Source organism: Lepidochelys olivacea (genome assembly GCF_965140295.1).
Source record: "Lepidochelys olivacea isolate rLepOli2 genome assembly, chromosome: 6".
NCBI classification, from domain to species: domain Eukaryota; kingdom Metazoa; phylum Chordata; order Testudines; family Cheloniidae; genus Lepidochelys; species Lepidochelys olivacea.
The window spans coordinates 91,339,626-91,353,313 of NC_140416.1; the positions used below are offsets into that span (position 1 = coordinate 91,339,626).

General features: G+C 48.2%; 1 protein-coding gene across 3 annotated transcripts in view; it reads left to right on the top strand.

Annotated features, from left to right (window-relative positions):
* Positions 1–13,688, top strand: part of TSHR (thyroid stimulating hormone receptor) — a gene marked incomplete at its 5' end in the record, with an annotated part of 216,702 nt that overhangs the window by 77,945 nt on the left and 125,069 nt on the right. For 2 of the 3 annotated variants that reach the window (XM_084629976.1, XM_084629977.1), the window contains one exon: positions 1,250–1,321. The exons of the other annotated variant lie outside the window; for it this stretch is intronic. In XM_084629976.1, coding sequence (XP_084486102.1) covers positions 1,250–1,321 — 72 coding nt within the window. The remainder of the gene's footprint in view (positions 1–1,249; positions 1,322–13,688) is intronic. 3 annotated transcript variants of the gene reach the window in all.

Here is a 13,688-nt window from a genome sequence, read left to right on the forward strand (position 1 = left end):
ATGGGGGAGACCAGAATTTCTCAAATTGGAGTTTCTGACCCAAAAGGGAGTTGCAGAGAGGTCACAAGGTTATTTAAGGGGGCATTGTGGTATTGCCATCCTTACTTCTGCACTGTCTTCAGAGCTGGGTGGCTGGAGAGTGGTGACTGCTGACTGAGGGCCCAGCTCTGCAAACAGCAGTGCAGAAGTAAAGGTGTCAGTAACATACAATGCCATCCTTACTTCTGTGTTGCTGCTGGCAGTGGCTCTGCCTTCAAAACAGGGCTCCCAGCCAGCAGCTGCTGCTCTCTGGCCACCCAGTTCTGAAGGCAGTGCCGCTACCAGCAGCAGTGCAGAAGTAAGGGTAGCAGTACCACAACCCCCACTAAATAACCTTGCGACGACCCCCCCCCCACTACTTTTTGGGTCAGGACCCCTACAATTACAACACTGTGAAATTTCAGATTTAAATAGCTGAAATCATGAGATTTACTATTTTTAAAATCCTATGTCTGTGAAATTGACCAGAATGGACTGTGAATTTGGTAGGGCCCTATAAATGAGAACTGGAAGGTGGTATATGTTTTCAAGTAGTGAGCAAGGGATGGACTGCTTAATTCAATATAACAGTACTAATCAGAAAGATGTCTATATTTTTCACTTAAATTTTTTCAGAGACCTTTTAAAAGCTTTGCCTTTCTCCATTGGAGAAAGGTAACTACAATCAAATGGCACCTTTTCTTCACACCTCTGCTTCCTGTGTATCTTTGAGTCACAGCTGCTGACTTTACTAGCACAAATCAAGCTTATTGATGTGATAGAATCACAAATTTAGGCTCACAGCATTGCAGAGCCAATACAGTGATGAGAGAGGAAATTGGTAATGCACTGGAGTGTCAAAAGATGCATTATGACCATTATTGTGTTGGACTTGGTTTCACATTTTACCAATATAGTAACATTTTAACTGTCAGACTTTAATTTCAGTTGTTGGGCTTTCCATGTTTTTGTCCCTGCGAGGTCTGTTTGGTCTGTAATTGAGTTCCTGAAATACTGTGGGAGAAGACAAGTCCTATTTTAGAATGGAAGTGTGTACAAATGAAATAGAACAGAACGGTGTGAAGGGAGCCATGATGCAAAGCAAACATGGGCAGACTGGGAATATAGAGAAATGAGAGCAGAGATGTTGGAAGGGCTGGAGTTATGCAAGGCTTTGTTACATTTCACTTCTCATTGAAGGACATTAGCTGACAAACACTTGTTTTTGCAGGAGGTTTATGGAGACTCATCTGAGAACAATTCCAAGTGATGCATTTTCTAATCTCCCCAACATCTCCAGGATGTAAGTATTCTATTTTTTATACTTTAATAAAGTATTAAAAAGCACCACTTCTTTCCCTTCCCTCAAAAATTCTCCTTGTGGGTAACTCTCTCTCACATCAGGCTACAAAGGCTATACTTTAAGATATAAGTGGTAAACTTTAAGGGCTAGGGCCATATAGTTCCCTTGTACATACGAGTCTGTACAGCAAAAATTGGCACCATTATTAGCTGTGAGGATTTCAGTCAATCTTCACATCTTTTTTAATATGTATAGTCCGCACTGGCTGTTCTTAAGCATGTAAACCAATACCAGATAAAGTAATAAATCTGATACAGAGGTGATAAATGGGTTTATTCTTACAGTTCATTGTATATGAAAAGGTGGTTTCATCCATTATAACCACCATCCTGTTTTGTCAACATGCTGGTCTTGGGCTATATTTTCAGTGCCCTGGGGCCATTTATAGCCAGTGTAAATTAGTCTTCAGGTTGTTGTAGTATGGCATAGTGGGGCCTGGACCTTCACAAAGGCTGCACTAGGATCAGCAGAATACTAAAATGAGTTTTAAGTCACTTTTGTCGTTGAGAGAGCAAACACAACCAGCATTCAGAAAATGTTCCTGAGAGCACAACTTAGGTGGACCAGACATGTCATCAGAATGGAAGACTGCCGTCTCCCAAAACAGATCTTGTATGGGGAGCTGAGTCAGGGCAAAAGACTTTCTTTTCAGGGGGTGGGAAGTGGGAGGGAGTGGAAGGGGCCAGGGCTAGGACGGGGCTCTTCCCCCTGGTCCTCTTTTTTGATTGTTGAAATATGGTAACCCTAGGTGAGGGGAGAGCCGGGGGTCGCCCACATGCATCTGCTGCAGCCTGCAGGAGCCCCAGGGGGTTGGGTGCCAGGCCGCAGCCTGGGCAGGAGGTGCGGCTGCTCCCCGCTAGCGGCGCTGCCACCTTTGCAGGGCTGCTGCCCCCCTACGCCACGCTGGCTCCTCCATGTCTGGGGCTTGCACCCGCCACAAGCAGGATGCTCTGGCTCTCCGGTGCTTCTAGAAGGCGGCTCACCCCTGCCGAGCTGCTGCAGCGGCTCAAGCCTGGCAAAGCCAGTGAGTGGACTCGGGGCGGGGGCCGCCGGGGTGGCATGCGGAGGGGAGGGCTCCCGGGGGGGCTGTGCACCCTCCAGGGGAGTTCAGGGGGCTGGGAGGGGGGAACCTGGTCTGGGGACAGCCCCTGGGCACAGCTGGCCCCTGGGCAGGCTGGCCCTGGGGTCTATAAAGGCTCGTTGGGATTTGCCCCTCAATGAACCAATGTGCCGGGGTGGGGGGGAGGCGCAAGGTGGAAGTTTCACCTAGGGCACAAAATATCCTTGCACCGGCCCTGCCCAAAAAACTTGAGCAAATGTCTCAGAACAGGACTCACTGGCAGTCTCTGACAAGATCAGCATGTAACAGTTTTGAGCAAGATCAACAAAATCATCTCCAGGCTGCACGTGAAAGGTGCCAGAGAGCTGCATCATCAAACATCATAGAAACAGACTTCCCATGCCCTCAGTGCGGCTGACTCTGTTCATCAGGGTTTGGACTTCAGAGTCATATGTGTAGCCATCAATGTTCCCTCTAATTTTTAACAGGCTGTGTGCACAAAAAATGTCTTCTGTGCCACCACTGAAGAAAAAAAAAATCCGCCACCGAAGCCAGAGTGTGTACGGTGTTTAAGATCTGTGTGTGCGCGCACACGCACACAGCTTAGAGGGAACAGTGGTAGCCATAGATGAGAACTGCAACAATATCATCATCACTGTCAGTGATGGACTAACAACATACACATAACCTGCCATCTCTCCAGCTCAGCCTCATCTCAGGATCTTGCCCATATTATTTTAAAAAAAGGATTATCCAGCTTTAAAACAACTTATTTACAGAACTGTAACAGCTGGTTTAGAAAAATAGCAGCCCACTGTGTAAGAGAGCTTCTAAAATGGGTATTTTCTCTGTACAAAGCACACCCCTAGTTGTCACACCCCACCCCACACTGAAACCCATACAGGGTATCATCAAACTACTGCAACCCATATTCGATGGGGACCCCATACTGAAAGAAATCTTTCCTGAACCCCTCTTCTGGCCTGCAAACACCCCCCACTTCCCAGCTCATCATCAGAAGCAAGCCATCCACAGACCAGGATACACCAATTCTAAGTGGCACCAGACCCTGCCAGAACAACAGATGTAAAACGTGCAGACACATCTCCACTGCTACAATGATCAACGCCTCCCACAACATACCTTTCAAGATCCCTGGGTCCTACATATACCTATCACAATATGTGGTGTACCTCATCCGGTGCACTAAATGTTCCAATAGCAACTAGGTGGATGAAACCAGACAATCACTATGCCCTTGAATGAACTCACACAGGAAAATGATAAGACAACAACTCTGTCAACTGTGCGTGAACACTGTTCACAAAGTGATCACTCTATGTCCAGGTGTAGTCAATTATTTTTTGTCAAGGTCCAAATTTCTTGATCATGGTATAGTCAAGATCCACACTCCAGAGAAGAAAATAAAAAATGATAATGACAACAATAAATAAATAAAAATATTTCAGGGTCCATTCAAAAACATCTGGCAGTCCAGATTTGGCCTGTTTGTTTACTACCCCTGCTCTATATCTGAGCTGTATATCTGATCAGTTCTCATCCTCAAAGGAAACCTGCACAACACTTTCAAAAGATGAGCCTGGGAGTTTAAATTCATAACTTTGATAGATACTAAAAATCATGGACTGAACAAAGACACTGGATTTATGGTTTATTATAACAATCTGTAATCCAATCTGTAATCCACCCGTGTCAATGTTGATAGGCATATGTAGGACCCACCCCCACCATCTGCTTTTCCCCCTCACTCTCCTCCCTATTACTGGAGGAGTGTTAGCAGGCCACTTCACCTTGATTGGCCCCTTGAAATATGTAACAACTGTTTATGGAAAACAAACTGTTCAAATCTTGTATTTAGCAGTGACACTTTGAGTTAGGTCTACTCTACACTACATGCCTATATCAATATAGCTATGTTGCTCAAGGGTTTGGAAAATCCACACCCCATAGCAACATAGTTATATTGACCTAACCCCTGCATGAAGACAGCGCCATGTCAGTAGGAAAGCTCCTGCCGACATAACTACTGCCTCTCAGGGAGGTGGATTAACTACACCAATGGGAGAGGTCTTTCCCTTTGTCTTAGAGAGTCTTCATTAAAGCACGCATCAGTGCATCTGTGCTGATGCAGCATTTAAGTGTAGACTTGCCCTTAGTTTCCCAGAGCTGAAGAAGAGCTGTTTGTTGGCCTGAAAGCTTGTCTCTCTCACCAATGAAGGTTGGTCCAATAAAAGATATTACCTCAGCTACCTTCAAAAAGAAAAGGAGGACTTGTGGCACCTTAGAGACTAACCAATTTATTTGAGCATAAGCTTTCGTGAGCTACAGCTCACTTCATCGGAGTGAGCTGTAGCTCACGAAAGCTTATGCTCAAATAAATTGGTTAGTCTCTAAGGTGCTACAAGTCCTCCTTTTCTTTTTGCGGATACAGACTAACACGGCTGCTACTCTGAAACCTGTCAGCTACCTTGTCTTTCTAATATCCTGGGACCAACATGGCTACAACAACACTGCATATCTCATAGTAACATTTATTCTTCAAGTGCGTGTTCATATCAATTCCAATCAGATGTGTGCGCATGCACGTGCATGGTAGCTGGAAGATTTTTCCCATTGCAGCATATGTTGGGTTGGGTTGGTCTGAGCGCCCCCTGGAGTCGCACCTTCATGGCGCTCAATATAGAGCCCTGCCGACCCACCACCCCCTCAGTTCCTTCTTACCGCCAGTGATGGTAGGCTGGAACTTCCCATTAGGGTGATGAAATAGCAAGTGTGAAAAATCAGGACAGGGGATGGGAGGTAATAGACACCTATATAAGACAAAGCCCCAAATTTCCAGACTGTGCCTATAAAATTGGGACATCTGGTCACCTTACTTCCCGTAGCCCTTGCTTTAGCAAGCGTGTTCAACAGTTCCTTGTATATAGTTAGTTTATCTTAGTTGTTAGTGATGAGAGTTGTTGGGGGTCCCCACCCCATTTTCGACTCCCTGGAGCCATGGTATGCCACTGTCCCCGGTTTAAAAACTGTGTGGTCTGCGTGAAGCGCATGCCAAAGAGTAATCCGCACTCCTCGTGCTTACGGTGCCTAGGGGAGGGTCAACAAAAGGATCGCTGTAAAATCTGCTGTGAGTTCCGCCCTAGAACTCTTAAAGAAAGGGAGCATCAGTTTAAAGTGATCCTCAGTCCCTGGAAAAATCATGGAGCAGGTCCTCAAAGAATCAATCCTGAAGCACTTGCATGAGAGGAAAGTGATCAGGAACAGCCAGCATGGATTCACCAAGGGAAGGTCATGCCTGACTAATCTAATCGCCTTTTATGATGAGATTACTGGTTCTGTGGATGAAGGGAAAGCAGTGGATGTATTGTTTCTTGACTTTAGCAAAGCTTTTGACACGGTCTCCCATAGTATTCTTGTCAGCAAGTTAAGGAAGTATGGGCTGGATGAATGCACTATAAGGTGGGTAGAAAGCTGGCTAGATTGTCGGGCTCAACGGGTAGTGATCAATGGCTCCATGTCTAGTTGGCAGCCGGTATCAAGTGGAGTGCCCCAAGGGTCGGTCCTGGGGCCGGTTTTATTCAATATCTTCATAAATGATCTGGAGGATGGTGTGGATTGCACTCTCAGCAAATTTGCGGATGATACTAAACTGGGAGGAGTGGTAGATACGCTGGAGGGGAGGGATAGGATACAGAAGGACCTAGACCAATTGGAAGATTGGGCCAAAAGGAATCTGATGAGGTTCAGTAAGGATAAGTGCAGGGTCCTGCACTTAGGACGGAAGAACCCAATGCACAGCTACAGACTAGGGACCGAATGGCTAGGCAGCAGTTCTGCGGAAAAGGACCTAGGGGTGACAGTGGACGAGAAGCTGGATATGAGTTAGCAGTGTGCCCTTGTTGCCAAGAAGGCCAATGGCATTTTGGGATGTATAAGTAGGGGCATAGCGAGCAGATCGAGGGACGTGATCGTTCCCCTCTATTCGACATTGGTGAGGCCTCATCTGGAGTACTGTGTCCAGTTTTGGGCCCCACACTTCAAGAAGGATGTGGATAAATTGGAGAGAGTCCAGCGAAGGGCAACAAAAATGATTAGGGGACTGGAACACATGACTTATGAGGAGAGGCTGAGGGAGCTGGGATTGTTTAGCCTGCAGAAGAGAAGAATGAGGGGGGATTTGATAGCTGCTTTCAACTACCTGAAAGGGGGTTCCAAAGAGGATGGCTCTAGACTGTTCTCAATGGTAGCAGATGACAGAACGAGGAGTAATGGTCTCAAGTTGCAGTGGGGGAGGTTTAGATTGGATATTAGGAAAAACTTTTTCACTAAGAGGGTGGTGAAACACTGGAATGCGTTACCTAGGGAGGTGGTAGAATCTCCTTCCTTAGAGGTTTTTAAGGTCAGGCTTGACAAAGCCCTGGCTGGGATGATTTAACTGGGAATTGGTCCTGCTTTGAGCAGGGGGTTGGACTAGATGACCTTCTGGGGTCCCTTCCAACCCTGATATTCTATGATTCTATGATTCTATGATTCATGGAGGCAGCTCTACGCCCCCATTCGGGCCCGGATGTGAGAGGTTTGGTCACAGAGACCCCCTTGGGACTGTCACCTGATGTGCTGAGACTACCTCTGAGCCCGTTTTCGCTGCCAGTTTGGGTCTCCAGAACCCTGCCTTGTCAAGCCAGACATGCCAGTCTGCTTCAACACAGATAAAGTTTATACAGGGTATACTCATAAATTGTCCACCCTCTATAACACTGATAGAGAGATAGGCACAGCTGTTTGCTCCCCCAAGTATTAATTACTTACTCTGGGTCAATTCATAAACAAAAGTGATTTTATTAAGTATAAAAACTAGGATTTAAGCGGTTCCAAGTAATAGCAGAGAACAAAGTAAATTACCAATCAAAATTAAACAAAACACGCACGTCTAAACTTGATACATTAAGGAACAGATTACAGATGAAATCTCACCTCCAGAGATGTTCCAGTAAGCTTCTTTCACAGACTGGACTCCTTCCTAGTCTGGGCCCAATCCTTTCCCCGGTACAGTTCTTGTTAGCTCCAGCCCAGGTGGTAACTAGGGGATTTTTCATGATTGGAACTTGATTTGTTCTGTTCCACCCCCTCATTAACTTTGGCACAAGGCAGGAATCTTTTATCTCTCTGGGTCCCCACCCCTCCTTCTAAATGGAAAAGCACCAGGTTTAAGATGGATTCCAGTACCAGGTGACATGGTCACAGGTCCTGGGAGGCCCCAAGACTTCATTCTTACTGGCCTGATTCACAGGAAGGCTTTCAAGTAAACAGAGCCATTTACAACCAATTGTCCTAGTTGGTGGGTGCCATCAAGATTCTAAACCACCATTAATGGCCCACACTTTGCATAATTACAATAGGATCTCAGAGTTATATTTAAGGATGACCACACTCAGTAGATTATAAGCTTTGTAACAATACCTTACAAGAGACCTTTTGCATGAAGCAGATTCCAGTTATTACACTCATTAGCATATTTTCATAAAATCATATGGTGTGCAATGTCACACCAGGCTCTGGGGACTTGGCTCCTACATGTCCTTGTCGACACAGAGCACCTCGGCAATGTCATCAAGCTCGGTGCTGAGAAAAGACTCATCCCTGGATGTTCGGCACTGGCACGGCACCTCCCAAAGCCCAGTGGAGAGCAGGCACCGATCCCACTCATCGGTGGCTCAGAAGAAGAGGCAGCTGGATATTCGGTCACCTATGGCTAAACCTAGAGAAGTGAGACTCCAGGTGGGCCACAGCTCCAGATCCCCTGTTAGGGCCATGTCGACTCCTTCCCAGGCAAAGCAGTTGAGTCCAGGCCCCCCATGGTCACCACTTCCTTTGATGCCAGAAGCTTTCAAAGCTGCTCGGGACCTGCCACACCTTACGGCACCGTTCTTGCCCCCTAGGAGGGAGGAACCTTCGGCACTGGCAGTCCCACCCCGCCCGCAGGTGCAGTCAAGAGGGAAGCCAGCAATGATGTCCCCCTCTCCATGTCCTTCGGCACCGGCCCACTCAGACAGAGAGCGTACTTGCTCCCCAAGCTCTTGATGCTCGAGGCACTAAAGCTAGGCTCCTCCATGGTCTTCAGTCTCTGAAACCCCGCTGTCAGAGTCTGACTTCTACTGCTCTCGTAGGAGTAGGAGCCAACGATCGAGGTCAGGGAAAGACAGGCAAGAGCCGCAGGCATAGCCACCTCAGTGGCAGAATCCACCACAGTGGCCATTCTGGACCCCTTGAGCCCTTCACCAAAGCCAGACAGGGATTCAAGGGCATCGTTCCGCTGCGTCTTCCGTGGTCTCAGCCATGTTCATCCCGCCATCAACTGCGCAGCTTGCCATGGTGCCTACCCACACACCAATGCCTTCGGCTGCAGTGCCATCACCGGCACCGACCTCAGCACTGACCTCAGCACCAGTGACTCGTTTGACTTCGGTGCCAGCATCGATCTCGACACTGACTACAGTGCCGACACCGACGACCCCAGCGCCAATAGCGGCAACGGTCCTGTCACCTTTTTCAGTGCAGGCAGCGGGTTTGGCACCGGCTCCATTGGCGGTTCCACCAGTGTTGCCGATGGCTGTCCCAACACCGGGTTTGGCGTTGACAGTCCCAGCACCGATGAGCGCTCCATCGGCATCGACATTGCTCTGAGAATCGCAGGACATCTTGGGAGTGCATGGCAGGGAGCATCCGTTGCTTATAAGGACTTCCTCCTCCTCCTCCTTGCCAGAAGAGGCATTGGCAGGCACGACCATAAACCTGGTGCTTGAGGAGAACAGGGTGCTACAGCAGGGCTGCTCAGGGTCTGGGCATTAAGGCTGAAGGGCTGCTCAGGGTCTGGGCATTAAGGCTGAGGAGGTAGTCGAGGAGGCTGATCCCATGGTGGACATCCTCGCCCCCTCAGGACCTTCTCGTATTGCCCTACCTTTATTAAGACTATTGTGGACACCACCGAGACCCTGTGGCAGACCCCAACTTCCTTGCCACCCATTGCCAAGCACAACAAGAGGCATTATTTTGTGCCCTCCAAAGGGTATGAACATTTGTACTCCCACCCATCTCCTGACTCTCTTGTTGTGGACGCTGCTAACCAGCATGAGAGGCAGGGTTTCCAGGGCCCTCCCCTAAAATGGGGAGGCTAAGCGACTAGACCTTGTCAGGAGAAAGGTCTGTTCTACAGAGGGTCTTCAGCTCCATTTTTCGAACCAGCAGGTCATCGTCAGCAGGTACTCTTATAACACCTGTGCAGCGATGGCCAAATTTACGGAGCTCCTCCTGTCGGACTCCCGAACCGAGTTCTCAGCCTTGGTGGAGAAGGGGAAGCTAGTCTCCCAGGCTTCCCTCCAGGCCGCATTGGATGGTGCTGATGCCGCCACTAGGGTCATGGCTACTGGGGTGGCCATGAGAAGGGGCTCCTGGCTCCAAGTCTCAGGGCTCCTTTATGAGGTCCAACAGATTATCCAGGACCTCCCATTTGAGAGTGTGACTCTCTCCTCTGAAAAGACAGACAAGAGGCTGTGCAGCCTGAAAGACTCAAGAGCCACCCTCAAGTCTTTGGGCCTGCACTCTCCTGCCACACAGCAGAGACACTTCAGGCCACTACCTCCTCCAAGATTCTTTCAGCAGAACCACCAATATGGTTCTTAGAGGAGGACCAGGAGTGGCTGGAGACGACAACACCCATCTTCAGGCCAGAGCTCTGGCCAGCCCAAACTGCCTTCTGGCCCCAAACTGGCCTTTTGAAGGTGCAGTCGACGATGATGCACCAGACCAGAGACTTGATCTACCCCACCTTACCTTTTCCTCCTGACTGTCCCCTTTCTACCATGCATGGTCCCATATCACTTTGGACCGCTGGGTGTTCCGCACGGTAGAGAGTGGATACTCCATCCAGTTCTGTGCCCTCCTGCCCTACCACCCTCCTTCCCTGTCCCACTTCAGGGACCCTTCTCACAAGCAACTCCTTATCCAGGAAGTGCAGTCACTCCTATTGCTAGAGGCAGTGGAGGATGTTCCTCAGGAGCACAGGGATGAGGGCTTTTATTCCCAGCATTTCCTAATACTGAAAGCCAAAGGCAGCCTCAGGCCTATCTTGGACCTACGAGAATTCAACAAGTTCATGAAGAAAGTCAGGTTCTGCATGGTCTCCTTGACCTCCATCATTTCCTCACTAGATCCAGCAGACTGGTATGTTGCCCTCGACTTGAAGGATGCATATTTTCATATCGCAATCACTCAGCCCCACAGGAAGTACCTCAGGTTTGTGGTCAACAGTACGCACTACCAATTTACTGTCCTTCCATTCGGCCTGTCAGCAGGACCTCGAGTTTTCACCAAGTGCATGGCAGTTGTCACTGTGTTCTTGTGAAGGCACCAGGTACAGGTATTTCTATACTTTGATGACTGGCTGATCAGGGACCACTCCAGGACCCAAGTGGAAGCTCAGGTCAGATTCATCAGAGACACCTTCGACAACCTGAGGATAGAGTTCATAGGGGTGGTACTGGACTCACCACAAGCCAGGGCATAACCTGACAGAGGCAAGGTTTCAGGCCCTGAACAATATAATCCGAGGCCTCAGGCAGTTTCCCACCACCACAGCGTGGAACTGCCCAAAGCTTCTCGGATGCATGGCCTCCTGTACCTATGTGGTGCAGCATGCGAGACTCAGGCTTCGACTGCTTCAGTCGTGGCTCATGTCAGTATATCATCCAGCCCAGGACAGCTTGGACAGGATCATGACCCTACCTCACCCGGTCCTTGACTCCCTCCTGTGGTGTGTCGACCCTCAGGAGGTGTGCTCAGGGTTGCTGCTCCACAGCCATTTCTGTTGCTGGTGACGGATGCATCAGGCTTGGGCTGGAGAGCTTATCTGGAAGACTGCAGGACTCAAGGCCCCAGGTCTCAAGCAGACCTGGGTCTCCACATCAATGTTAGAGAGCTAAGAGCGGTGCACCTAGCATGCCAGACCTTCCATCCTTACTTAATTGGACAATGTGTATCAGTCATGACGGACAATACAATAGCAATGTTCTATATCAACAAATGGGGCTGCACACTCCTCTCCCCATGACAGGGAGCTCTCATGCTCTGGGACTTCTGTGTAGAACATTCAATACACCTGCAAGCGTTGTGCCTCCCCGGGGTACAGAACAAGTTGGTGGACCGCCTCAGCAGGTCATTTCACAGCCACGAGTGGTCCCTCAGCTTGGATGTCGCGATTTCGATCTTCCAGAGGTGGGGCTTTCCCCAGATAGACCTATTTGCCACGTGACACAACAGGAAGTGCCAGCAGTTCTGCTCCTTTCAAAATCACAGATGTGTTCCTCCTCCATTGGGGAGGTTCTCTCCTATAAGCCTTTCTGCCCATACTGTTTGTTCACAAAGTACTTCTCAAGATCCAGAAAGAACAAGCTCCGGTCATACTGATAGCAGCGGCCTGGCCCCTTCAGCACTGGTACACATCTCTCCTAGACATGTCCATGGGAGCCCTGATTACCCTGCCCCTTTTCCTGGACCTTCTGACACAAGATCATGGCTGTCTTCAACATCTGAACCTCAAGTCGCTTCATCTAATGGCGTGGAAGCTCCATTGTTGAATCTGATGGAACTTTCCTGTTTAGACCAGGTTAGACAGTTCCTCGTTGGCAGCAGAAAACCTTCTACGAGAGCCACATACTTTGCCACGTGGAAGAGATTTTCAATCTGGTCGGCGCAGCGCCATTTATCTCTGACGCTAGCCTCAGTGCCGCTCATACTGGACTACCACCTCCATCTGAAGCAGGAGGGACTTTCGTGGTCTTCAGTTAGGGTGCACTTAGCCGCCATCTCGGCCTTCCACCCGGGCATGGAGGGCCTCTCTGTGTTTGCTAACCCCATAGTAAGTTGATTCTTAAAATGCCTTGACAGGCTATACCCTAATGTCCGTCAGCTTGTGTATTAAAGCGGCCTTTGGTGGGACACTATTGAGAGTATCAGTTCAGGACAAATCACCTAGAGCAGGGCAGTTACAGCCCAAGGCTGGGGGTCCTCCATTACTAAGGCACACCAAACCTGCCAAACAATGAGGACTTCGATTTTACCCCACTAGCTAACCAGAAGTCATACAAGCAATTCCCTCAGACACTCCAGTCTCCCTGTATCACCACCAGTGCCACTCCCTTTGGGGATGAATGGTTATGAAAACCAATACCCCAGTAAAAGAAAAAAGGTTCTCCCGATCCCAAAGGACCAAGCCCCAGATCCAGGTCAATGTACATGTCAGATCTTACTCACAAATCACACTGTTGCCAATCCTTTAGAATCTAACATCTAAAGGTTTATTCATAAAAAGAAAGAAATATAGACAAGAGTTAAAATTGGTTAAATGGAATCAAATACATACAACAATTGCAAAGTTCTTAGTTCAGGCTTGTTTCAGGCTTGATGAGATTACTGCTGATTTAAACCAATCAAGTGTCTGGAGTACAAACATCCTCGCTTGGATGGGTCATTCAGTCCTTTGTTCAGAGCTTCAGTTTCAAGCAGTTCCTCCAGAGGTCAGAAGCAGGATTGAAGACAAAATGGAGAAGATGCAGCTGCCTTTTATAGTCTCTTGTCATGTGACCTGTGCTTCCTTTGTTTCCAACACTAGCTGCCCATGGCTTGGAAGCCTTAGAGTTCTCTCCATAGGCATGTCCCTGCATGCCTTGCTGAGTCATAAGGTGTATCTGCCTTCTCTCAATGGGTCAGTTGTATAGCCGATGGTCCTTAATGGGCCATCAAGCAGGCCAGGCAGAAGCTTAGCACAAGTTTGAAATACAGACATACATACATATCTATAACTCATAATACAAAGGTGATACAAACATGTAAACAAGATTATCATATCTGGCAAATTATACCATTTTTGCAGATATCTTACATGGCATATCTGGCTGATTACTTTGTGGGCATTACCCCAGGAGCCAACATTTGAAACAGGTATAGAGCCAATACCATTAAATTTAAATAATAAATTATACATGCATACAGATAGCATAAACATAACCAGAAAATCATAACCTTTTCATAGACACCTTACTTGACCTCCTTCGTACACGATTTGGTGCAACTATAGGACCTTGGTTGCAACAATGATCTATACGGTCAGAGTTCATGTCAATAACGTCACAGCCTGTTCATGCCTGGGACCACAACCTGGTCCTTTCTAGG